This window comes from Gobius niger (assembly GCF_951799975.1).
Source record: "Gobius niger genome assembly, chromosome: 12".
Classification (NCBI taxonomy): domain Eukaryota; kingdom Metazoa; phylum Chordata; class Actinopteri; order Gobiiformes; family Gobiidae; genus Gobius; species Gobius niger.
This window is the reverse complement of record NC_136863.1, coordinates 29,370,898-29,397,947: the sequence shown is the minus strand read 5'-3', so window position 1 is coordinate 29,397,947 and position 27,050 is coordinate 29,370,898. Positions and strand designations below refer to the sequence as shown.

The 27,050-nt window shown below is 40.9% G+C and overlaps 1 protein-coding gene across 1 annotated transcript in view; it reads left to right on the top strand.

Annotated features, from left to right (window-relative positions):
• Positions 1-536: 536 nt before the first annotated feature.
• Positions 537-27,050, top strand: part of sema3d (sema domain, immunoglobulin domain (Ig), short basic domain, secreted, (semaphorin) 3D) — a gene marked incomplete at its 3' end in the record, with an annotated part of 95,795 nt that continues 69,281 nt past the window's right edge. The window contains exons 1-2 of the mRNA XM_079567812.1: positions 537-713; positions 10,224-10,384. Coding sequence (XP_079423938.1) covers positions 572-713; positions 10,224-10,384 — 303 coding nt within the window. The 5' untranslated portion in view covers positions 537-571. The remainder of the gene's footprint in view (positions 714-10,223; positions 10,385-27,050) is intronic.

The window sequence follows — 27,050 nt, the reverse complement described above, 5'->3', positions numbered from 1 at the left end:
TTTCGAAGATGCAATTAGAGATTTATCACAGGTTTACACTGTAATTCTTTCTGGTATAGGTTCGAATACCATCTATTGTTGTTTCTAATTAAATTCAAAACGATTGTCATGTTTAATCATGCGTTTGACTTGCCTAGGGACAGATTATAAGTATAACTTTTTTTCTGACACCAACCTGGTATCGTTTAACAGTACCCAGCCTTAACTGTGGCAGGCCACACAAGCCACGCACCATTAATTTGAGGCCAGAAAAAGAACTGCGGACACGGCCGTCAGCCAGCTCTTAAGAAAACGCCGCTATGTGTAATTCGCCGTTGGATTAACAGATTTATCAGTTTGAACAGCCAATGTCGGTGTGTGGGGGGCGACAAACAGATTTGGATGCGGCACAAAGGGAAGAGGGTGCAACAGCTGATGTAGAATGACTTGAGAATGAAGGGGGACATTCTTGCGAGGCTCCATGGTGAAGCGAGTGAAAAGGCAACCTCGGGGATCACTTATGACTGCTCCTCTCTTGCAGGGCTGAGGACAGACAGAGACACTGGGCATTCGGACAACGACAGTCGGGACCATGTCCAGCTCTGCAGACGTCCACCGGAGGATGGGACTGGGACATGTGCTGCTGCTGCTTGTAGGAGTGACAGGATGGGGAGTTTTATCTGCAACGTCAAGCCTCAAACAGACCGTCCCAAGGGTCAAGCTGAGCTATAAAGGTAAGGACTAAAGTGATATGTTTTTGGATGATACAGTTTGTGTACAGGGATGTGGGACTGGTTTCACACAGCTGTTCGGTTGGTTGCAACAGAATAATTGTTTGTTTTTGCTCTGGGACATATCATTGCTGTCAGCCATTGGAAAAGTCAGTTACAGTCCGAGGCGAGTAGTGCTCAGTTACTTTAACCTCTTTATCCCACCTGACCACCAGCCTGGCTCCACATCATGGAGATGGGTCCCCGGGGGCGGCACTGCCGTCGACCGCTGCTCCTTACGGGTTGCCCCAGTGGCATCGAAGGATGCAGAGGACAAATTGCCCTACGGGGACAATAAAGTATACAAACAAACAAACTGACTCATTGAGCTTTGAACACAAAAACAAGGTGAAATTTGAATTTTTATTATAATAAATAGCTTATTCAAAAACTAAGATCCAAAATCCCGTCTTAAAGAAAAAAAACATATAAATGAGCAAAATAAAACCATGGCTCTGTCCATTATTTAGATTTTGTTGCTGAAAATATAGGCAATTTTGGCCATTTTTATGCATAAAATGTCATTTTCTGTACTCTGTAGTTGAAGTGTCAAATGTTTTGGCTCTCTGCTAATTACTTAAAAAAATGCTTCTTCTTTTTCTTAAGCTTTAGCTTGAACAAGGAGTCAAAGAAGCATTTTTTGTAAAGAAGGAGAACCCCTCCATGAACAGGAATGGAGGACTTCCATTTCATCTTTCTCCAGTGTACAGAAATCTCTTACGGCCCCTATCTCGAGGGCTCTGTCATGTTAATGAGGCTGAAACTCAGCCCAGGACAGACCAATAGGCAGGTAATTCGCAGTGATCAGCTGAGATTAGGGCCATTAAGACTGAAATTTAGGGGTGATTTTGGTCGTTAGGACTCATAACTACAAAGATATTTATCTACAGGTGAGAGTAGCTGTTAATAGAGGGGAGGGGCTGAGCCAAGCTAAACTCCTCCTTGTGGTCTTTATCTGAGCTGCGAGCTGAGCTGAACTTTAGTTTGCTGATGAAGTCTTTAGGATGAGTAGTTTTTATTGGTTGCTCTTTTCCCCTTTGCCTTTTGTTCTTTAAAAAGATTCCAAGTCAGGGATGACCAAACATTTTCTTGCAAAGCCAAAATGGAAACAATAGCAGCAAGGGGCCGACCAAATTGTCCTAGCGCGTGGGTCAGCACTCGGTGGTGCTTCTGTGCAGCCAGGCTAAGGAGCAGACCCAGCTAAATCAAAATCATGTAAAGAGAGACTGATCGTCGACACATGAGTCATAAGGCTGCATAAAAGCATTCTTGAGATCCCAGATCACTGGTTTCATGGAAATGTGCTTCATATTTAGGGTGGAAACATGTTTTAAATAGGCGTGGCTTACTACAATGGTAAACGAGGACACCAAAGATGAGCAAAGGAACCCGCCCGGCAATCAAATGATCATTTAGAGACCCTAACCGACATTGACTGGATTTATTTTAATTGTCTGTTCTGCTACATCAACACTAAAACAAATATCACACGCTTAAACAGTTCAGATCGGAATCTCCTTTCCCGCGGAGTCCAGGCCCCAGAGGAGAACTTATAGGATCCAAGTCTTTAGTGGTAGTGGAAACCAGAGAACCAGACGTGCAAATTCCACACACAAGAAAAGGCCTCGGGACCTTTCTGCTGTGAGACTACAGCGCCGTGCTTCCCAAATAGATTGTCAACAGTGAGATTTGCTTCAAAGCAGACAGTCCTGTAGGTTAAGATTTCAAAAGCTTACACAACGAATCCTCGACTCCCCTGAGTAATCTGCTATTCTTGGCTAGAGCCTGGATCTGTGGGGTTTTAGCGGCGCATGGATCATTCCGAATAACGGCGGCGGCATGGCAGCGATATCCCATAATTCCGAGATCCATCTATCAGACCCGGGTTTACTCAGTCTTCTCTGCATTAGCCAATCATCCCTAAATCAGCAGCCTGGGGGTAAATTACCGCCCCTGGTCCTGAGTCGCAGTGGAAACGGTGCTTCAAAGTCGCTATTTATCACCGCTAAGAAAGCACACTAGCGTCGCGCCCCATAAAATCCCAATCCCCGCCGCGAGGCAAAAGCAAACCCGCTCGGACTTCAATCTACGAAATGGCTTCTTCTGAAAATAGATGTCCGTATGTGTCTCGGGTGTCCAACATAAATACGTGTAATTAGTGCTAGAGATCATGATCGAGACATGGTTTACTTAGCAGTTAGACCGGCGAGGAGGTTGTTCCGCCACGGGCCGCTGATAAAATGAATGGGTGTAGTTTCTCTGACAGAGGGCCAAAAGTCGTCTTTAAACCTGCTCTTAAAGGCTGGAGCTTGGCGAGGGTCGGAGAGCGGATAACATTTCTGCTGCAGGTAAAAGCCATCTTAAATCTTATCTGTGACGGTCTTTGCAAATATATCAGCTAATAACACGAGGAGGAGCATTTGTTTTTGTTTGATAAGATGGAAAATCTTGGCAATGTAGCAACTGTGAAAGCACTTTGTCTCCAGGCAGAGGTAAGGTGTAAGTTCTTGAAACTTTCTTACGAGGATTTTTGGCTTTACAAAATGTGTCCTTCGCTAGAAATGTTCCTCTGGGTGAATAAATCTTAAGAAGAGTCGAGAGGACTCTTGCGCACAAAAAGTGTCTGCATTTTAAGAATATTACCACGGTCAAAATGGACCCGAAAACTGCAACTTTGTCCTCAGGTAAATTTTTCATTATTAGTTTATTGAGAGAATAACAGTATCAATTGTGGTGCGGTGAGCTCTTCTATTCTCTTACTCTCTTCTACTTAAAAATGAAAAACAGATGGATTATTTTTTTTTTTTTACTGGAGTAGTGTACTTTCACTATAAAATAACCACACTCAAGTAGAAAGTTCTGCGTTATAGTATTGCGAGTGGAAAAAACTACAACACAGGCTTTAGCTTCTGAAGAACACTTCATGAATCTCACATACAGTTCTTTACAAACCTTGTAAAGTATGTATGACAATAAAGTATGTATACTTGATTGTATGTATATTGTATGTATAAAGCATGTATGTACTTTATTGTCTCCTACGAGGACAACAAAGTATTAAACCCATCCTTCAATGCCGCTGGGGAAACCCGTAAGGAGCAGTGGTCGACGGCAGTGATGCACTCGGGGACCCATCTCCATGATGTGGAGCCAGGCTCATGGTCAGAATCACCTGGCTGGAGGATTCACCTATTGCACATGGTTTTAGTGGTAGGGGAAACCAGAGTACCTGGAGGAAACCTACGCAGACACAGGGAGAACATGCAAACTCCACACAGAAAGGCCCCGTCCCTGATGGGAATCCAATGGCCGCTGTCTGCCCTGCTTTTTGACCACAAACGTGGGGGCCGCCATTGCTCCGCCGTTGCTGCAGTACCTCCATATCGCCGCTAGGCCCCCATTGAAAAGCATTGGACTTTAGACACGTCAAAAACTACTTTAAAGCCTGGTTTCAATTGTTTCAACACTAGACTAGGCTAGATATTCCTCCTGAGATAACGCTGGGTTAATAACAATATATGAAACCAGGCTGGTTTTCGTAATATGAATTTTTGAAATCTCGTACTTAATGAGGCTCGGACTGTTAGCATTGGAGCAGCGCAAGCTACACGTCACGCAAGGGCCGAGTCTACGGTGAAAATCCCGCCCGTATGTCCTTTTTAGGAACATGCTTCATCAGAGCTGGGGAGGGGGAGTCTGTAAATCCGCCATGAATTGCCCCACGGCCGTGGTCATTCTGGTAAACGGGGAGGAGTGAGCATAAGACGTCCATTTTTTCTACAGTCTATGTGGGAATCGAACCCGGGACCTTCCAGCTGATCTACCATCTACCAGTTGTTACTTTCACGAATGAGGCCCATTGTCCCTCCAGGTCATCGGCATTTGACTCATTGTTTAATGCCGCTTGGGTAACAGGTCATAGTGAGTGAACCTGGAGACCATTCTCCTGAAACTCAAATCTTGTGACACTCCAGTTTTGAAACTAAACCATGACTGTCCAGATGGAACATTGCAACACTCCACCAACTTAGTCTGGTTTGAACAATGTTTTCACAATGAAGTAGTTCCCACCTTTAGCTGCCTCTCACCTACGCCTCTAAAGAACCCGTGTGATGTCCACTTGTCCAACTCTCTACAGTGTCTCATCATTTGTTCCGAAACACCAATCTCCCCCAGATCTTTCACATCTGCCCTCACTCAAACCCTAACCCTGGATCAAAGCCCCCTAACGCCCGTAACGTGATTCAAATGCCTGGACTTTGAAGATCTTTGCTGGCAGATATGGAATGAAAATTTGAAATAACACACTGGACTGTGCTGGAGGTTCAGAGATATTAACAAAGTTAAAATAAATATGGTGATAATGAATTGTGTGTCATAGAGCCAAATCTATGAGAGGATGTTAAAAGGATAATTGTTTCTTAATGTGGCTGGAGATGTGGACAACGTGCCTCCTGTCAAACAATATCCAACGAGGATTACTACAACGTTGGGGTATGCTGTGAAAAAAATTGCAATATTACCAAGTGTTTTGCCTAAAATGCTAAGAAATAATTAGCAAATGGAGCTAGTTACACAATGCTATATAAAAAGTCTCAGAGCAACTGAAAAATAGTGCTTAAAATGTTTCAAACTTTCCGTGCGTGTGGAAGTGATGCTGACCAAACGGTACTATGGTTTAACCGTGTAATTTAGAACTTTAGTTTTAGAACTTTAGTCTCGATGTTTACCAGTGTCTGCCTAATAAGTGAGTTATCAGCTGCGTTACATAGGTCTGTATGAACCAATTGAGGTAATCAGTTTTTGCCAGTCACGGCTTGCTATTTTTGCTAATATTGAATTTAATATTTAGTCAAATAGGGAGGCACCGATACCACTTTTTCTAAAACCGATACGAGTACTTTGATTTAAGTACTTGCCGATACCGAACACCGATACGAGTACAAGGCATTTTCTTCAACATACTTACTTTTTTCACAGCAGATTGGTTTGTAATTTGTTAATTTACTCATTTACATTTCCTTGAGTAAAGTAGACTACACTTTTAAGAGAAGTTTTATCAAAATTGTAAAGATGCCATTTTATTTATTTATTTTTCATTCAATATTATTTTACATTTTTATTGCACTGTCCATCATAGACAGAACAGCTCATGTCCAAAAGCTCCTCAATGCTTGTGCTTTATTCATTTATCTATTTTTATTTAACAATAGTATTGTAGCTTGTTACTGCAGATAAATGGTCTCTTTTCTCCTTTACTTCAGCTCCGTGTGGATTTTCTCGTGTGTTTATAGTAACTTCTCCAGTAGCTTCAGCGTTTTGATTGTTTTGCTGCAGCTCATTTTCGCTCAATATAAACATGCTGTATGTCTTTATTTTGGATTTTCTGAGGACTTTTTAGTCGCTGAGTTAATTTTTTGATGAATAAGCCCCTGGGCATAAAACGTCGTAAGACTCGCCAAAACTGTTAGCCGCGAGTTAGCGGCTAGTTTAGCAACATTAGCCTGTATGTTGTAAACACTGTAGGGTTGGGCGATGTCCCTTTAATTGGCCGTTGACGATGTTTACAGTGAACCATCGTGATGGACAATGATATCGTCCATTTCTCATTATAAGCATTTTTAAAGATATTTACATAGCCTATATATATGCTGCATATTCCAATTTATGTTAGGAATGTGAGATTGCAGATAAATGGATCTAAACTAAACATGATCTGACCACAGTCATGGAACACGAATTTTGCAACAGAAATGTGTTAAAACTCGTGCGTAAAGTCTGGGAGGAGAACGTCATCGGCTCCTCAATACCAAGGCTCTTATCACACTATACAAATGTAAATCGGAGCTTATTATTTGCATTTGCTAAATTTTAACGAAATGTTTAAGAAACCGTGGGTGAACGGGACAATATGTACACGTTTGCGTCGTAGCTTACGTTTTTGAAGCTGCTCCACGCGCCGCCCGGTCCGTGAGTTCGTAACTTCGTACCTCCTGCACCGCCTCTTTCCCTCCTCTCTCTCTCCTCTCTCAGTCCTGAGAATAATCCAAACCCATGCGCGCTAATGCTAGCTCCAATGTGAGAGCCATCTCGTCATTTTAAAACGGTTTAAGTTTCTGTATGAAGCAAAGCAAAACCACGCGCTGTTAAACTCTGAGCTGTAGAGAGAGAGAGCCCCGCGCGTCAGAAATAGAGCAGCTGCGTATTTACTTTAATAATATGGCTTCTGGCAGGCTACTAAAACTAGCGTGCATATTAGTTATATTCGTGATTTGATTTACAGTGCAATCCCTGCAAAGTTTGTAGGTTTACAAGGCCTACAGAAGACCAGTGCGTATTTCTGACAGGAGGAGGCGTGGCATCACGATGGTGGCTCTCCATCGTGATGGACGATGATATCGTGCATCGGCACAACCCTAAAACACTGCAGACTCCACGCTGCAGCACTAACAACATTTAGCGCTGGTTAAATCCAGCACAGACTCTGATTTAGGGAGTGTCGTCTGTCATAAAGTCAGCTCGATGTGGAATATTGGATTTCCACTAAAGAATTCTACAGTTTGTTGTTATTTTCTCTCCTCAGTGGAGCTGCGTCCTGTAGTAGCGCCGGCCACACGTCAAGTTGTATTGGTTTCTGGTATCGGGACCTCATGAATGAGTACGAGTACAGATACTGATATCGGTATCGGTTCATCCTTAATGTCAAATTACAAAGAACACAGGTATAAACGGCTCAAACACGTAATGTTCTTGTGTCAAATGGTGCAACAGGGTTACTACAATGGTTGTACTGTCCACAACAGTCCAGCAATATTAAATGTTATGCCCGAAACGCTAGCCTGTGATTAGCTTAGTGGTCCATCAATACACTGGTTTGTAAAGTCTATTTGTCTGAAACCTTCTGAACATGTGGGATAGTGCTACGCTAATGGTTAGCCAAAATTTTAGTTAATGTTTGGTAATCTCATACGTCTGTGAAAAGCTAGCAGGTACAAAATGGCGCTAGCTGCCCTGTGCTTAGCGCGGGTGTTGCCTCATTTAGCATACACTGATATTACAATATTTGACCAAAACATTTCAACACAGCATGTGAATTTAAACAAAAATATGAAAATATAAACAAATTGTGGCACAACAAAACCTAAAATACACTAAATCAGGACCAAAACAAGGCTAAACTAAATGAGGAAAATCACGACTAAAACTAACAAATTCCACATGTTCACCTCAGACGACACTGGTTCATCTGCAGGCCTCTCCATCACTGCTCCAGTAACGTCTTCCTCCACAGTCCCAGGCTCTTCTGAAGCTGCCGCCCGATTGAATGGCCCCATAGTGCGCCGTGTTTACCGAACAGATTAGCGTTAGCCGGGGCGCTAGCGGGCCTAATCTCTCCGCCGTGTGCGTGATGTATTAACCGCTGTGATGAGGGGCGGGGTGGGGTGGGGGTATCTAGGAAGAGAAACTCATAAGCCGAGATTGCTGGCCGTAGAAAGGGGGGGGAAGCAAGAGTTCAAATATTGGCGCTTGCTAACCTCTTCACACCAAAAGGGTAATCACAGTGTCAAGCCTTTCAAAGGGGCGACTCCCGCGGGACACCCCCACTCACGGAGCCGCTGTTTACAGAGGGCGCCCTGCAAGAGCCGGAGGGGGAAAAGAATCATGAAAAGAAAACGGTGATTTCCTTGGAACAACCTGGATGAAGGCGAGAGGCTGTGTTTACGTCCTGGTCAGGGAGGTGGAGGCGAGTTTATTTCAGTGAAACCTCCAGAAACACCTTTCAACCGCCCTATCGCATCAAATCTATCACGCGGGACTAAATAAAAAACCTGCTTGATTGTGAGGAGTAAATGGCTTGCCGTGAGGTGAAGAAGGTTGTGGTTGTGATGTACTTTATCGCCCGGAGGATGAATTTATACCCTGCGCACGCTGCGGCTGAGCGAGGGCATTTCCAAACTACCTTAAAAATGGCCAGTATTCTGTATCCGCAGCATTGTGCGGGGCAGGTTTTCGTTTCATTTCGGTCTCTGCTCTTCTTCCATCTGCGCCCTGTGCGCCCTCAGCGAGCAGCTCGATTTGAAAAGGAAAATGCACCCAAATCAGCGGTCCTCTTCTTGGTGTCAGGACCCACCGGACTTAAAGGGTATTTATATGAATGATGATCTGCTGTGGTGTTGGGCTTACATGGTTCCTCAAAGCACGGTCATAAAGTTTCCTATAAGAACCTTGCATTATGCTTTGGCCTCCAGAAGATGATTTAGGAAGAATGTGAAAATATGTAATGGTCTGTAAGGTTAAAATGTAAAAAAAAAAAAAAAAAAAAAAAAAAGGAAGTGAAAAAGTACCCACAGATAAAATAAACCAAGGCTGTCAGTTGTGGAAAACATTCAAAAGCCTTTATTGTAGCATGGCCTTCTATTAAAATACGCACCCACGTGTTTCAGCCAACGTGTCCTTCATCCTGACGGAGGAATAAGAATCAAATGTTGTGTAATGTAATGTAAAATACTGTATTTTCTCCTAAAATGTTAAAGAGGGGTTATTATGCTTTTTTCAATCACATAGCACCAGTCTATATCACACTACAATGATGACGAAACCTTCTGTTGGTCTGTAAATGCAGTAAATTAGAATAACTGCCTTGTATAAAATTGCTCTCTCAAAATGGCTGTAGCGAACGTCTTGAAATAGGCCTCTGTCTCTTTAAGAACCTCCGACCCTTTCAGACACGCCCCCTCCACACGCTGTCTGTGGCATCAGTGGGGAGGGGGTTCTGCTGAGGAGCAGTGGTTGGTTACTCGGCTGGTGACGAAAGCTCGGAGGCGTCTCCAGGAGGTGGGGGCGTTCCTAGGAGGACTCAGGCAAACCTATCCCTAAAATGGCCGCCATCAGAGTTTTTACAGATTACTCAAAAATACGTGAATGTGCCAAGGCAACACTTCAGGCATGTTTTTAAGGAGGGAAAGACATAATAACATGATGTAAAGCTTGAAAAAGTCAATTTTGCATAATACCCCCCCTTTAAATGAAGCTGCAACTATGATTAAAACAACAGATCCTGGTGTTTATTTCCTTATCAATAAAGCATCCAGGGAAAATCTTCAAAGAGTGGAGTAGGAGCATGAATCGTGGAGAAAGTTTTGACAAAAGTTTGATCAGTTGGTGATCCGGCGCAGTCAGAAAAAACGGTGGATCGTCGGCAGTTTAAAATTGTTGTACACTTGCGTCACAATTACATTTTAGAGTTGCTTGTTTAGTTTCGGGATTGATGTTGCTCCTGCCTTTGCTAAATAGACATACGCTGACAGTTAGCCCCTGGAGGCCCTGAATCTATGTCCAGAAATATCTCAAATGAATTCAATCACCTCGTAGCCTGCAGTAGAGGCTGATGGTAGTGGCAGAAGTGGTGAGGAAAAGTTTGAGACGACTTGGTGATATCCAGCACAGGCTTCTCAGTTCCTTCTCGTGTTGCAGATCTGGCGCAGGCTGGCAGTGTGTCCATGTTCCTGGGCCCCTCGGACGGACTCCACTCCCACACGCTGCTGTTGGACGAGGAGAGGGGCCGACTTCTGCTGGGGGCCCGCGACCACATCTACCTGTTAGACCCCGAACTTCCTGACAAAGCTCCCAGGAAGGTATGTCACAAAGATGTACGAACATGTACTGACAATTTTTGTTCTCAAAGTTTCCCTTTCTTGGCCTTCAGTTTGGAACATGTTGCAAAATCTCCTCTGTTTCTTCATAAGATCCTCCTCCACTCGCTCCCCATTTAAACAAACCTCCGCTGCCTCACTGTGGATGTCGCTACTGTCGGACATCAGTGCTAGTATTAGTAGGTGGTGCAGGATGTTGCTTTGTAGCATCAATTCTCCAGTGGATTTTTATTTTGTCATGGATTTGGGTGTGAGTTATGCAATTTAAGTTATGTCACTGTGAATTATGGAATAGATTTCATATTTTCAATATTTTTCAGAAATCCTTGATACCTGAATGGGAGCCGAGTCTTTGGGATCCGTTCATTTCAATGAACATCAAAAGACTGACTCTTTAAAGTAAAGTTTTAATAACGCCAGCCAGGATCACAATATCAATAAAATTACAAAGGGACTGATTTTTATGGTTTGAAAAACAAGTTTGTGAATAAAATCTATAACCACAACTAATAAAAAAGAGGTTGTAACTGTCTGTAGCTGTCCATCCATCCATCCATTTTCTTCCGCTTTATCCGGGGCCGGGTCGCGGGGGCAGCAGGCGACCAGGAGGCATCCGGAACAGATGCCCGAGCCACCTCAGCTGGCTCCTTTCGACGTGAAGGAGCAGCGACTCTACTCCGAGCTCCTCCCGGGTAACTGAGCTCCTCACCCGATCTCGGAGGGTGCGCCCAGCCACCCTGCGAAGGAAACTCATTTCGGCCGCTTGTATTCGCGATCTTGTCCTTTCGGTCATGACCCAAATCTCATGACCATAGGTGAGGGTGGGAACGTAGATCGATCGGTAAATCGAGAACTTTGCCTCCCGACTGTAGCTGTGTGACAAATCATTTTAGTGCATTTAGCTTTGAATTTAGTGCAAAAAGCTTTCACTTGTGTGGCCTGCTCCATTGTTGGGATGATTCTTGTGTCTGTTTGGGGGAGTTCTGGGTAAAATTGACTGGAAAAAAAGATCTGGCTCTTTTCACAACTGAGATCCAGTTGGAGCTGTTCACTGTAAAGAGCCGTTAAAAAGAGCCGGTCAGTCATGAACGTCACATCACCACTAGGACGCTATAAAAAGGCCGATATCTCCAGGGAAAGTGATAGAGACCTTAGGGGAGCGGAGAAACATCGTGGTGAATTGTTTGTATACCTATTTTACATGTTTTAGTCTATAAACTTGTGTATAATTTCGGAACCATAAGATATTTAGAGAGACTTACCTTTTTGTGTTTTGGAATCTACTGATTTTTGTCTTTCAAACAAGCTCCCTCTGAAGTAACTACTAAACATAATTATGCAGCGCCCCCTGCTGTCACAGTTCAACACTGACACATTTAGAAGCTTCATACACAGGAATATAGACAGTTCAAAAATATCAGTGGTGCATTCCGGCATCGGCCAATCAAAATACTCAATAATTGTTTAGTAGTTTAGTTTAGTTGATTGAAAAGACAAAGGAAGCTACATTAAAAAGATGGCTGCACCAGATTCTTTTCTATGATAGAAACCTTTACTTTAGAAACAAATGCTTAACTTTAGGCTATCAAATTAAATTACTTAAAATATCGGCCTTTATATCAGTTATCGGCCATGCCAACCCCCTTCATATCGGTATCGGACGCCGAAAATCCATATCGGTCGGGCCTTAATCACCAGTGCAAATGGTTGAGCAGTTGCAATGTTTTAACTTTAACAATTGAAAAAGCTTTTGTCTGGCACATCCACTTTTTCATATGTATCAATTCTAAACTTCACACACTCACTATTGGGTTTATCAACAGCAATCAGAGTTTAAGCCAATATGAGATTGATAACACAAAGTTATTATTTTCCCATCAAAGGTTTTAAATTGGTATCACTGAATTTCAATGTTCCCCTCTCCGCCAGCAGTGTCTGGCCTTAAGCGGACCAGAGCGCGTACGGATACAAGTCTGTGTTTCATTTCGTTGCTGGAAGATTTACAACCGTCCTAAGCCTCCTACTTCCTATGTCAGAGCGATCATCCCGGAGGACATTCAAGTCTCGACATCACCCGAGAGCAGTCCTGACATGACGCCTACCTGCTCCCCTTTCCCTCCCGATTGGCCGGTGGGACAGGAATGCACCAAAGAGGTCACACGTCAGTCAAAGGCTGATCATACTAGGCTTCAGTGGGTACATTAGCGGGGTCAGGCCTGCAGAAGAGGATCCCAAACTAGTACTGTACGAGTTAAAAGCAATTCCTCAACCCAAACCTCTCCATCGGTGAGGTGTTGAGGCTGAACAATTGTATCTTTCATGCTGCAGTGCCTAATGTAGGTGGAAAAGCGCTAAATAAGTTGAGACCATTTACCATTTACCAATGATTTATACATTTTTACATTTCATACTGAATATTGTGTCGTGTTATCAATAACAATGTACCTGGGTCCAAAAACACTCCGATGTGAGAAAGATGCAATAACAGCTCCCAATCCAAAGATAAAGTTGTGTATGTGTGTATATATTTTTTTACGTTTTCACACCTCAAACCCCTAAAATGTCAGGTGGTGCAACCGTCTGACCAAATGACCAGACTAATAAAGCTTCTGAAAATTGTATTTTCAGGGTAACAAATTAAAAATAAAACATCATGGCATAATTGTATGTTTAATATCTTTCAATTATGCCATCATTCGTGAATATTAATAGTTTAAAAGCTTTTGAGATCACTAAAAAACTTTTGCCCTGACAATTTGTAATCTTAAAATGTCGGAGGGCGACAACCGTAAGAACAGGACTGTTATTTTGAAATAAAGAATAGTAACAGCAAACAGGACATGACATCAGCTAGAAAAACAAGTCGTCTTTATGTCTGAGTGAAAAGGTTTCAAAATTTCGATCAAGAATTGTGAAAAGATGTATGTTTTCCGACTCAAAGGTAAACTGTCACACTTTCGGTGTCAGGTGGTGCAACCGATGTAAATATTGGAAAATATTATTTTATTCCTAAAAGTTTTTCATTAGTTTTAAAAGAAAATGTTTACCCATGATTACAAATGCTAAAGCTAATGTAGGAGTCCACATAAAACACCATTTATATTTAAATCTGTTGCTAATGTCAGCTGGTGCAACTGCAAAAAAATGTCAAATTATCATGTAAAAATTATAGGGATGCACTGATCCAATAAGAAGTTCAGAGGAGAAAGGCTGTCTAAGATATACTTGGTAAAGATTTGATTTTGTACAAAATATTGGAAACTTTTTAAATTTTTGAAAAATCTCGGTTGTGCCACCTGACATTTTTTATAATAAAAAAAAAATACATTTAAATACTTTTAAATGTAATTAAAGAAACATAACTTGTTTAAACACAATAGTTATTGACTCAAAAATATGCATGCCATCAGTTTTGAAATCAGTGTTTTTAGACTAGAATTAAAGCAGTACTAAGTAACGTGTTTACCTTAATAAATCCTTTCCGTAGTCCCTGTGGGGGTAATACAAGTGTTTATGGGATGATTGGAGGGTCTTTCATCTGCCCCTGGTGTCTCTGGCCAGAAAACCATGTTTGCAACCGGAGCCACCAATACACACTAATGGAATCACGAAGAAGAAGCTAACATGCTAACGGGCAAAGCTAACTGCGGGCTAACGTCACTTTAAACAGTATTTACAGCCAAGTTTGAGTGAAAAAAAATATTTCCATTGTATAATTGGATGCACAGTAACCCTCTCTCCCTTCGCCTTTCCTGTCAGCGTAGTATTTACTCTCCAAGACAATTAATAAGTTAAAAAATCATAAATTGCTACTACACCTTCAGTTGCACTTATGGCCTCTAGGGGGAAGAGTTAGTTAGTACTGCTTTAAGTTGGTGCAGATTGCATTCAGGTGCGCTCAAGTGTCTGAACATGATGGCACTATTATAGGGTTTGTGCTTTTTTCCGTCCAAATATTTGATTTAATCTAAAAAGAAAGACACAGTTTTGGAAAGAAATCTCCAAACAGAAAATGTCAAAATGTTTTCCCTGATCAGTATTTGGAAGTGATTGGATTACTGGACGGCTGAACAGTTTTTGTTTCATGTGGATTGGTCCAGCTCTTATCGAGAAACCAAACAAAGTCCAAACTTTCAGCATTTTGATGGTTTTCATAGTTACAATAGAATTTCTTGCAGCATCAACTCAACTTTAAATGATAGGCTGTTTAGAATGTTTAGCGTCACTCTCGCTGCTATTGTGTATTGATTTTTCTTACTTACAAAGTTAACTAAGTAATGCCCCCCTTTGCCCCCAGCCCTGCCCATGTGTAGACTAACAGAATAGCAGTTGGAGCAGAGCCGAATGTGAATGTGTGAGTGTTTATTTGGAGTCTTTAAACTCTGCACGCGGCTCTCAGACTGTTGCCTTTCTGCCGCTCCTCTGGACACCGATACTGATGTGTGGAGATAAGGCGGCGTTCACGGTCATCGGGGAAACGAGCGCTGACCCTCGCCACCACACACAGACATAGCAGTGTTTGACCGAGATGTGGAGTTTGTGTGTGTTGTATATTATGGTATATATAATCTACTCTCTTGACCATGTAAGGTTATTTCCTTTTATAACGCCAGCCCACTCTCCGGTAAACATCATGAGGCTCAACTTGGGTGACCTTAAAGAGACTGGATGCAAGTTGGTCATTTTATGCTCACTACTGCCACCTCAGGTCTTATGCGTAACTGCAGGTTCTATATTAAGAAGTGACACCTTTTTGAGTGACAGTGCAGGATTTTAGAGGCAGTTGTGGTGAACAGGTCTGAGCTCATTCTACACATGAGGACAAGGCTGGAACATGTAGGGGGAGGAAAATACTTTTAACATTTTTAAACTCCGTGTAGTCCCTTTAAGCCGAACATGGAAGTCGCAAGAAAGTTTCAGTATATGTGAACATGATATTCCTTAATTAAAAGCCAAAGAACATTAGGGTCACTGAACTTTCCCAGTGACTGCACTTGCGCTTGGGAAAGTCAGTGGTGGGTTTTCAGGAGAGTCGGGATGTTTCTTGGTGGACTGCGGACATTTTGGTCCAGAGAAACATGTAATTGATTAATAGCTAAGATGGGCTAATATGGGCCTAAGCAGCAAGTTGCCTTTTATTCTAGTTTTAGTCTTTTGACTAAAATGTAATTTAATTTTAGTCAAGATTTAGTCAAAAAAAAGTTTCAATTTTAGTCTAGTTTTAGTCGACTAAAATTGCATGTCAATTTAGTCGACTAAAATGAAGACTAATTTAGTCGACTTATATTTATAATATTCATTATAATCATATTTAATCGTGGTCCTCGACTTCATGGAGCTGCTCCACATGAACAAAGCACAGACCTGTTCATTTGGCGGTGAATTTAAATGATATGAGGCTTTTTCAGACTGTCAATAGAAGTTTGGATGATTTTAGTCTCTCCTTTTCATTTTTATTTAGTCTTATTTTAGTCGACTAAAATATCTGGACATTTTAGTCATAGTTTTAGTCTCATTAGAAAACTTTCTCATGTTTTAATTTAGTTTTAGTCCTATTTTAGTCAGCAAAAATATCACTTTGACTAAAATTAAGACTACATATTTTAGTCGACGAAATTAACACTGGTGCTGTTCCATTTTTCCTCCTCACATGACGTTGGTCCAATCTAGCATCTGCTCGGCTGTCCAAGCAAGTGTGAGTGGAAAGAATAGATAAAGTAAGGCCAGGTGGTGCTGAGAAAGCCAGGTTAACAAACGGAAAAACATCAGCTTCCCATATGTGTAGCGGCCCTGCGATGTGAAAAGGAAATCTGCCCTCACCCTGAAACTACCGACTCATTTCACGTTTTAAAGATGAGCTTCCAACTGTTTGTAGCGCCATCATTTTAGCAATCGATTTAACCTCTTAACCCCCACTTTAACCAAGCATGTTTTCTTCAGTTCGGCTTTACCCAAATTGAAAAGTTTCTCGGCTGGAGACTTTGCAGTCTTTAGGTGTAAACGCCTCATTTGAAAGCCATAGCTTTCAAATGAGGCGTTACACCTACGTTACACCTACAAATGTGAGAAAAGATTTTTACTTGCGTTGTTGCCACATTGTCGCTTTCTGTCATATTTTTGACTCACATAAAACATGTTTTTGTTGCATTTTTATAATTATTGCTCGCATTCTTGACATTTTTTGTTGCTTTTCAGCACTTTTATGTCGCCTTTTTGTTGCTTTTTTGTCATGTATGAGTAACATTTTTTTGTAACTTTTTGTGCCTTTTTTGCCATTTTTGTCTGTGTTTGTTGCAATTTGGAACTTTTATGTCGCATTTCTGTGACTTATGGTCACTTTTAAGTAACTTTTTGACACTTTTTTGTCACATTTTTGTGACGCCTATTTTGGAATTTTTGTGTCCCTTTTTTTCTTTTTTGTCACGTTTTAGTAACTGTTTTGGTTGCCTTTTCATCCTTCTTTACTTCTCGTTTTCGTCACTATTTTGACTTTTTTCAAGAAGCTTCTTGAAGCATTCTGAATTGTCAGTGTTCCCAAAACATACAGTGGGTTGCATAAGTACGGGCCCCCCTTTAACTTTTCAACATTTTGCCACGCTATGGACCATAAACATAAATATATTGAATTGAAATATTATGTGAAAGACACACAAGTGACACACAATCGTGAAGTGAAATGAAATGTAATCATAATTTCCTTTTTTTTTTATATTAATAAAAATCTTAAAAGTGGGATGTGCAAAAGTACAGCCCCCCTTTCATTTTAGTGAAACCAATTGCCTTCAGAAGTTGCCTGATCACCTGATCATCTCATCACATGTTGACCTGTGATGGTCTCAGAGGTCTGTTAGGAGACTATTGTGGAGCAGAAGCATCATGAAGCCCAAGAACACACCAGACAGGTCCGGGATAAAGTTATTGAGAAGTATAAAGCTGTGTTATACAAAGATTTCCAAAGCTTTGAACATCTCTCAAAGTACAGTTAAATACACCATCCAGGAATGGAAAGAGTATGACATCACTGTAAACCTACCAAGACCCGGCCGTCCTCCTCAACTTACTGACCAGAGCTGTTACCAAGAAGCCTATGATGACCCTGGATGAACTGCAGAGAGCTACAGCTCAGGTGGGGGAAACTGTCCACGAACAACTATTAGTTGTACACTGCACAAATATGGCCTTTATGGTAGAGTGGCTAGAACAAGCCATTTTTGAATGAAAACCATGATACAGGTAGACTCTATATAGTCATTAGGTGATCATATATTCATTCAGAAATCATCAGGCAACTTGTGAAGGCAATTGGTTCCACTAAAATGAAAGGGGGGCTATACTTTTGCACATCACACTTTTCAGTGTTTTATGCATAAAAAAAATGAAAACATCTAAATCATGTATACATTTCATTTCACTCCACTTAGTGCACTGTAATAAATAAAAAGTTGAGTCAACTTAAAAAAGTAAAGCAACTGGCTGCAAAGCTTTTTTGAGTTTACTCAACTTCTAAGGTTTTTGTTGAGCCAAATCTTATGTGGAAGTTGGTAAAAATACCTAGCTTGTTTTATGCCTACTTTTTTCTATTATTACAAGCAAATGCAAACTTTAAATAAATCCCACTTGGAAGAAAAACTTTACCAAACATAGAATCAAGTGTTTGCTGGACTTAATGCAATATGTTTGGTCAACTCCTAATAGTTAATTTCTTTAACAAAGACAAAAGAGTTGAGTCAAGTGCAAAGTGAACTTTAAAACATATGTTGGCACAACTTCCTTCATGATCAAGTTGAGTGAACTCAAATAAGCTTTGCAGCCAGTTGCTTTACTATCTTAAGTCGAGTCAATTGATAAAGGTTAATGCTTACAATTCACTTTTGCAATTTAGGGAATAAATTGAGATAGAACATGTCATTCTTGAAAACAGAATGCACAATTGGGCTCAACAATTAAAACAAGTTAATTGATGGTACAAACGAGTTACAAATTATATACAAGACGCTATTAATATCTAATGTATGTTAATTGCATGAAAATTCTTCTGATTTGACATCAAGATGCATCAAATCTGGGGTCCTGTACCTTGTATCATTTCAACATATAGCAAATAATGAAAGGAAAACAAAATCAACATTTGAGACATTTATTAAAAACGTAAAAACTCTTAAAATATTTAACAAATCTGAGCATTACACTGACCAATTAACTTTTTTCAAGCACTGTGTGACAATACATGCTTAAAAAGATATTTTCAGTTCAACATTTTAAGCGTTCCAACATATTACTGTGCAATTATTCAACAGCTGGAACAATAAAACTTGTTACGGTCAAGTGTTTAACATGGTAAAGTGCAAGTATTTAACAGCTGCAGTAGAATCTAGTTATGACCTGAACATGTGCAGTACAACTAGCACTTAAACTAGAAGCTAGAAAAATCTTAAATTGAAGTTAAGCTTCAATTGTCAACTGGACTGGTTTAGTCAAATAAGTTTTGCTTTTAATTCTGCATAGCTGCTGTGATCAGGACAGTGACAGTACATTATATAAAGTGGCCCTATATGCAGGTGAAACCTGAAAAGTTAAAATATTGTGCAAAAGATCATTTTAAGTTGAATATAAGTCTGTTATGTCACATTGGTTTTAAGTTGAATTACAAAGGTGAAGCCTTTTTTTTATGGCTTAGTCCATTTTCAAAATATTCTACTTTTCTGAGATTAATTTGGGTTTTTTATCAGCTGTGAGACATAATAATCAAAATTATAACAAGACTACATATCTCACTTTGCATGTAATGAGTATCGTATATTAGTTTAACATTTTAAGTTGAATTACAGGGGCCTGACTACCATTATTAACCATGTTTTCAGCATCACTCGATGGGGTCAACAATTTCAGTCACTTAAAGGAATAGGCCACCGTTTTTATATACTAAGATATGTTCTTACCTAACCTTAGCCGAGTTAATATATCCCCGTCTGGTCTTTGTCCGTGCGCTCACACATACGCAGCCTCTTCCACATGTCATATAGCTCCAAAAAAGCTCACGATAGAAGCTCCCAAGCTCTTCCACGTGTTCCCTATTTAAATAAAGTTACGTGAAGTGTTTTCATGCGAAGTATATTTACACAGAAATGTAACATGTCGATTTTATAAGCAGATAAAAAGGGGAACTATATTGTGAGGCGTAATGATACAGGAGCACAACGTCCGCGCAGTAACTCCTAAAGACTTCCCCCGCTCACTTCCGTCAATAGAAGCTGCGTGACTTGTAGAGAGCTCACAGAGAACAGTTGTAGAAGCGTGGATAACTTGTGAACGATGCCTTTTACGTGCATCGTGCCGGGCTGTGATAACAAGCAGAAAGTATATAGTGCAGTAATGTTTCACAGATTTCCAACTCACCCCGGACGACGACACAGGACTCAGGACCTCGACCATGAGGTAGGAATGTGCCAGCACTTTCCCAAAATATATTTTCTGCTTGTTGAAAAGGCTCTCTACAAGTCACGCAGCTTCTATTGACGGAAGTGAGCGGGGGAAGTCTTTAGGAGTTACTGCGCGGACGTTTTGCTCCTCGTATCATTACGCCTCACAATATAGTACCCCTTTTTATCTGCTTATAAAATCGACATGTTACATTTCTGTGTTAATATACTTCGCATGAAAACACTTCACGTTACTTTATTTAAATAGGGAACACGCTTTTTTGGAGCTATGTGACATGTGGGAGAGGCTGCGTATGTGCTCCGTTTGCCTGGCAGAGCGCACGGACAAAGACCAGACGGGGATATATTAACTCTGCTAAGGTTAGGTAAGAACATATCTTAGTATATAAAAACGGTGGCCTATTCTTTTAAGGACTGACCGAAGTTTCAGCCGTCACTCAATTTATGACCTAATGAGAGAAATGAAAGGACCTGCCTTTGTTCATTATGTTGATATTGGTGCCAAAGTAGAATAGACTTGCTACTTGAGTGATACTGTGCACTTGGGAGACCTTGGGAAAACCAGGAAGCCTAGTGAAACTGGCCATGGACTAGTCTCCATTAACTGACGAGGCTCTTCCCTTCTTAGCTTCCGAGGACTTACGGGATCGGGCATTCACAAGGCGGTGTGGCCACATACCTTGGTTTTCATATTTCTTATAAGCTGTCAGTTGTTTCAAAGCAGGATGGTGGATCAGATCCAGGCTACAACTACAAAGCTTTTGAGCGCTAAAATTTGCCTCACCATCACAACTTTGGTGAGCTTGGTTTTGTTACTGTATATTCCCTTCTTTAACTGCTGTTCACAACTAGCCATTGAGTGATACTGAAAACTTAGGGATTGGCCAATTAATTTATTCTGTAAATAAATTTCTTATCTAAAGTCAGAATGAATGTGGTCAATTGCGTGCATTCTATGACTCTACAAGCTTCTATGATTTGAAGCAAAACATCCTAGTTTAACTACTGTAACCCAGAACAGTAAACGACTGAAGCTTCACATTGAGGTATAGTCCCTGTACAAATAAGAGCTTTCACAAACAGAACTTTTTTTCTTTTGGCCAGTTGAACAACCAGAACTCTTGGAGAAATCTATCAATATCTTAATATTTTGTTTTTGAACGACTGCACTCTAGCAGAGCATTTGACATCCAGACACATGAACACCTTCTGAATAGTTTCAAACGTGTATTTAAGTTCCTTTGGGTACTCCATGTTCAGCGCATACACAAGTCCAAATAGGAGCGCAACAGCAGTCGGCAGGTCACTCACTTCATCGACGACAATCTGTTCCTCAAGCACAACCGCGAAAAACCTGATGTTTGGGTTCGACTCAACAGTCCCGACATCATCCTCGACGATGGTCAAGACTCCCATCTTCATTCCACCAACAAGATTTTCTGGAGGTTCCGTCTCCTGGTTTTATCAGAAGGAAATGGAAAAAAAAATGTGCAAGTAATTAAAGAGGCACCAAGTAACTTCTTTGGTGAAAAGAAAACTTAATATTAGTGTGTATTTAAGCTTTTGGTGGCCCAGTGGCTGTGGCAATTGTTTTAGGGTGTGGGACCCAAGCCACACCGGATTGTAGCCTTGGTCTAATTTCCATCCGTCATCCCCCATGCGCACTCTCATTCATCCTGGCCTGTTGGACATGTTTTGTTTTTCTTTTAGTGGTAGGGGAAACCAGAGTGCCCGGAGGAAACCTAGGAAACATGCAAACTCCATCCAGGTAGGAATCGAGCCTGGACCTTCTAGCTGTGAAGCATAAACGCTAACCGCATTGGGCTGCTACAGTGCAGCAGTTGGGCTGCTACAGTCTTCACAGTTTTATTTGGCTTTACCCAAATCTAAAAGCTCCTTGGAAAAAAAAGTGTCAAACTAGCCACAAAAAGCAAAAAAAAAAGCTATTAAAAAAAACAACTACACGGCAACAACGCAAGGAAAAGATCCATTTAGATCAGTTTTGTCGCTTTCAAATGAGGCGTTGCACTGACCTATAGGCTGTAAGCTCCAGTCAAAAAGATTTTAGATTTGTTTAAGAGGTTAAAAAGCACCGCACAATTATTTATTATGCCCCCATTTGGCAACAAATGTTTCTCAGAAGGACTCAATTTACAAAAATGTAATACAACCTGGGACTTCGCAAATGATAACTCACCAAACATGTTCTCAGGAACTTTTGAGAGTCCTCCCTCATGACCAATGGCAGACCTTTCAGAGCAGCAGATTTTCTTTGGGCAACCATTCCGGAGGCCTGAAAAACACAGGGTAAAAATTAAGAGGGAAAAAATGGAGGAGGCAAAATGACAAAAGACACTCACCTGATCATCAAGATGCCCTAAGAGGCTTTTCATATCTTTCCCATATGAAGCAGTTTGCGCCCTGTACAACTTTATCATCTTGGGTGCATAGTCGTCCAAAGATGAGAAGAATCTGTTCATCAAGTGAGCTTGAGTAATGCGGAAAAATTCTGCACTAATCTAAAAAAAACAAACAAAAAATGCACATTTCTACAAATTTTAAGCCATTTTCAAATGAACAGTTGAAACAAATGAACTTACCTGTTCAGGCAAAAACAATGCAGGCCATTGTTTTAGGACATCAAAGACAAGAGGTTCTTCCATAACAATCTCTTTTCTTCTTAGGGAAAAGGTCATTTCCATTTTGGACTGCACCAATCCCAGATTTGGATTTTTCTTTTTCATTTCATCACAGAGTGCCTCCTTTTCTTGTTGGAGAGATGAGTCTGTCTGTCCAGTTGGTTTGTCTGGGAGGAAATTGGCCTCACCACGCTTGGCTTTCTTGAAACATCTTGTGTCATTACTTGAACTCCTGTGTCTTTTTCTATTCACAGCTACCTCTGAACAACCGGCTACTCGTAACTTTTGGCGATAATTACCCATTTTAAACTTTATGCTATTAGTCCAGCTATCGTAGCCGCTTCCTGGGCCTGGATCCTTAAGACTAGGATGTTTTCCGGTCAAAGCAGCAGCTACTGACTCAATTTGCTGTATGCTTGGATAGGCAGTGAATGCAAAAATCTTCTGAGCCAGAGAATCCAGTATTTCCATCTTCATCTCTCTTGACATTGTGAGGAGAAGCTTTCCATTTTCTTCAAACTCCTTATTTGCTTTATCAAGACGTAATTCTACATCATATGCAAACTCAGGAATTTCAAACATTTGTGGCCATTGTGAATTTTCCCGTTGCCTGACCGACACAGATGGTGAATTCTCAGTTGAGGTGCTGGAAGAGGACGGCATGCTGGCTGTGTCTAAAGAGGAAATTGTGTCGACATCTGAATCCGAATACTTCTGAATGATCTTCAGCACTGCTCTCTCTGGTGGAAGTTCTGTTATTTCTGTCAGATTACATACTTCGTTCCCAAACTCTGGATCCTCAAATTGTATTACAAAGTCATCCGTGATTTCAAACTTTTCCTTTAGAATGTCTTTCAATTGTTCAACTGAAGTGAGAACTTCTGAAATATCCAGTCGTCTGATGTTGTCTGGGGCAAAAACCACACGAAGACGCACCATCTACAACACAAATAGAAACATCTTTCAAAAAACATAAAAATGTAGTTCAATTATGTTTAATATTTTTCTTGCCTATGGCAGCCTGTTAATAAAGGTCATTTTTAAACCAAAAAAGACCTCTTCATCGCAATCATGTTCTTCCCATGAACAACATAAAGAGGGAGCGGATGAAAATCATTCAGGTCTTCTGGTTCAAGGACTTCAGCTTCACTCATTTCAAAAGCCTCATAGCATCTGTAGTGCTCATTGTACCATGAAGAAAGCCTCTTGCAAAGGAAAGACACCTTATTGGGATTCACAATCGCACTGACTATTTGAAAAAATTCAGGTAATCCGCTCAACTGGCCAGAAGATAAAATCATGCCTTCACTGAAGTGAATCCCGTAAACATCGACATCAGACGCAAGCATCAGCACCTCTTTGTTGGGATATTTTCTCCTGACTGCTGCCCTGTAGGTTTCTTCTAATGTACAAGTTCTCACAGTTTTTACTTTTTGCACCGACAGTGGTGGTGAAAATAGACTTGGACCATTGAGAAAATGGGCAATCATAAGCTGATGTTTAGTTGCCAATGTAAGCGGGACGTTTTTAAAATTACGAGCATCCTTCATCACACTTTTAAAATAGCTGTGTTTAGCCTCAAACCTCATTGTCCAAAGCTCAACCAACGGCCCAAAACAGCGGATCAAGTGTGGATAATGCTCCACAAAGTGATGCTTGGGTTTCAACTTCAGATTTGGAAAGGTCTCTTGAAGAAGTTGCCGGTGTTCTAAAATCTTGCGCTGTAAATAGCATAGAGTTTCTTCTGAAAACTTTGAAGACATAACCAACTCCACTATCTCTCTTAAGTCCATCAAAATTTCCCAAGCAGGTTCAGAATGGGGAACAAAATGGCCAATAAGCAATGGCAGTAAGCGCAGTAGCGCCCAATTTTCATGGCCATTTCCACCTATCGTTGTTTTTGCAAAGCTCGACTGGGAAATTTCTTTCGGTTTGTTGACTTTGTCTGAGTCCTTGTAAGGAAAGGATTTAATACGACTGTTTAGTGCATTGAGATCAAAGTATCCTTTTTTGATCAGCTCTTTCAGACACACAGACAACTCAAAAGGAACAATCCCTTCTAAAGTGTCATGCAAGGCATCAGGTGGAAACCCAGTTACTGGGTGAAAGAAAGACAGGTGTTTACTGAGGACACATTCTCTTTTGACACCCAGTCTGGTCTGTTCAGGGTCGGTTTCCAGCTCTTTTGTAATGGTGTTGTGCTGGCTAATGGTCCGAAGTGGAAAACAAGTAGCATCTTGAGCTTGTATATCTTTTTTGCTCACTTGACAAAACCTACACAGATACTCTGCTTGAAAGCTTTCTTGAAAACCAGCAAGACCATGAGCACCAAGATTGTCAGCGCATACACAATACACTGTACCCTTCAGATGTGTTTTTAGTGCTTCAACAAATACACCTTGCTGCTCCAGTCGATTCAAGTCTTTTAATAAAGGATCAAAAAATCTTTCATAGCCAAACTGTTTTATATCGTTACTTTTCCCCAACAGAGCTAGTTGGATTAGGGGGAGTGTAGATCGAAACTTGGCAGGCAAATTTAGAATTACCCAGTAAACAGCTGTTATTTTGTGGATCTTTTTTGACGTTCCAAGAGGGTTGCACACCTCAAAGTCATCAATGACAGAGATATGCTCCCATTTTGGACACCTAAAAGTTGGTTCTCTCTGTAATACTGACCACTTCGAGTGGACGTATATTGGCCAGGCACGTCTTCAACAAAAACTGCTTTTTCCAAAACATCTGATCTGCTAAGTAATATTTCAAGAACTTTTAATATTGGCACATAAGCAAACGAGTTTGGATGTAGTCTATCAAAACAATACTCCACAGGATCTACAACTTGGAAATGCTCTTTAAAATAAACATTCCTCTTGTGTTCTGTTGAGAGTGAGCCCTTGTCTGCAGTGGCTGTAAAAACAGGATTTGTTTTAAGTACCTCAGTGGATATTAATTCAGCCAACTCGTCCATCAGCGACTCTTCAATGTGGTTTTCGTTTTTGAGAAGAATAGCCTTAATTGACTGCTTCGCTGTATACTTGGAACATGAAACAATGTCATTCATCCAATGTAATATTTCCTGAGTTGCGCTTTTTGAAACATGCAATATGGTCTGCATATATAGAACTAGAGAAGCAAGTTTCAGCTCCAGTTGTAGATAACTTATGGGCTCTGAATAAGCGGTAGTTTCAGGTGCATTGCTTTCTGCAACATTGGACTGTGAATCAGGTATGGGTAACTCAAGACTGGCATCTTCAGACTGTGGGTCTTCTGCATCTTCTGAATGTGGATTTTGACATGTCACACGAGTACTGAAATCGCGAAACTCATATGACTTGTGTTTACGTGATATGTGGCTGCTAAACGAACTGAGAACATTGGTTTTCAGATTACAGTCCTTAAATGGGCATTGAACTGTGTCACATGCTTTCAAATGATTTCGTAAATGTTTTATAAACTGTGATGGCTGGCAAACATTTTTGAAATCGCACAACTCACATTTAAAAGTAAAGTGCCCTCCATCAGAAACAGGCTTCCTATGTGCCCTGCTTAGATGTGATTTTAACGCACCTTCCGTTTTAAATGTGCACACGCACTCCGTGTATACGCAGGGCTGCTGCCAAGATCGACCTCGATAGTGATGTAGCCTGTAGTGCTTCAGGAGGACGTCTTGGCTGCTGTGGTTGAATGTGCACAGCTTGCACTGCATTACAACCTGAAAAATACAAAAACAACATTGGAAAATATGAATGGTTGACAATATTTCAGAGTAGGAATTAAAGGAACAGGCCACTGTTTTTACATATTGAGACATGTTCTTACCTGAGCTTAGATTATTTAATTTGTACCTGTCTGGTCTTCACGCGTGTCCTCAGTTAAGTAAACACAGCACAGATGGCATTAGCATTTAGCCTCTCCTCCTCAGCTCCAAACCAGGTGAAGAAAGAAGTTACCAAGTGTTCCACTACAAAGTATAATTACACAAATTAAACAATGTGGCTTTTCTAGGCCAAAAAAAGGGGGAACTATATTGTAAGGTGTAAAAATAATGCCAGGAGTAGTTCGAAATCCACACAGTAAAGTGAAGATATTACTGCGTGGATTTTTAACTACTCCTGATATTATTACGCCTTACAATAGAGTCCCCCTTCTATTCGGTTAGAAGATCCACATTGGTAGCTTCTATCTTCACCTGTTATGGAGCTATAGAGGAGAGGAGGAGAGGCTAAATGCTAACGCCGTCTGTGCTGTGTTTACGTGACTGAAGGCACGGGGGAAGACCAGAGAGGTACAAATTAAGTCATCTAAGGTAAGAACATATCTCAGAATGTAAAACCGGTGGCCTATTCCTTTAATAGAAGATAAAATACATCACTAGCATTTCAAAATCAAGGGACTTAATCCAGGACCACTATGTGTGTAAACTAAGTGAAGACCAAACTTGGCCTACACCAGGGAAAAATTCCAAACATGCACAACAGAAATACATGTAATCTTCCTGAATTTAAGTGGTCACATTATTTTCTCACAAAAGGTGACCAAAAGTGGTGACAATATTAAAAACCGCTTGCA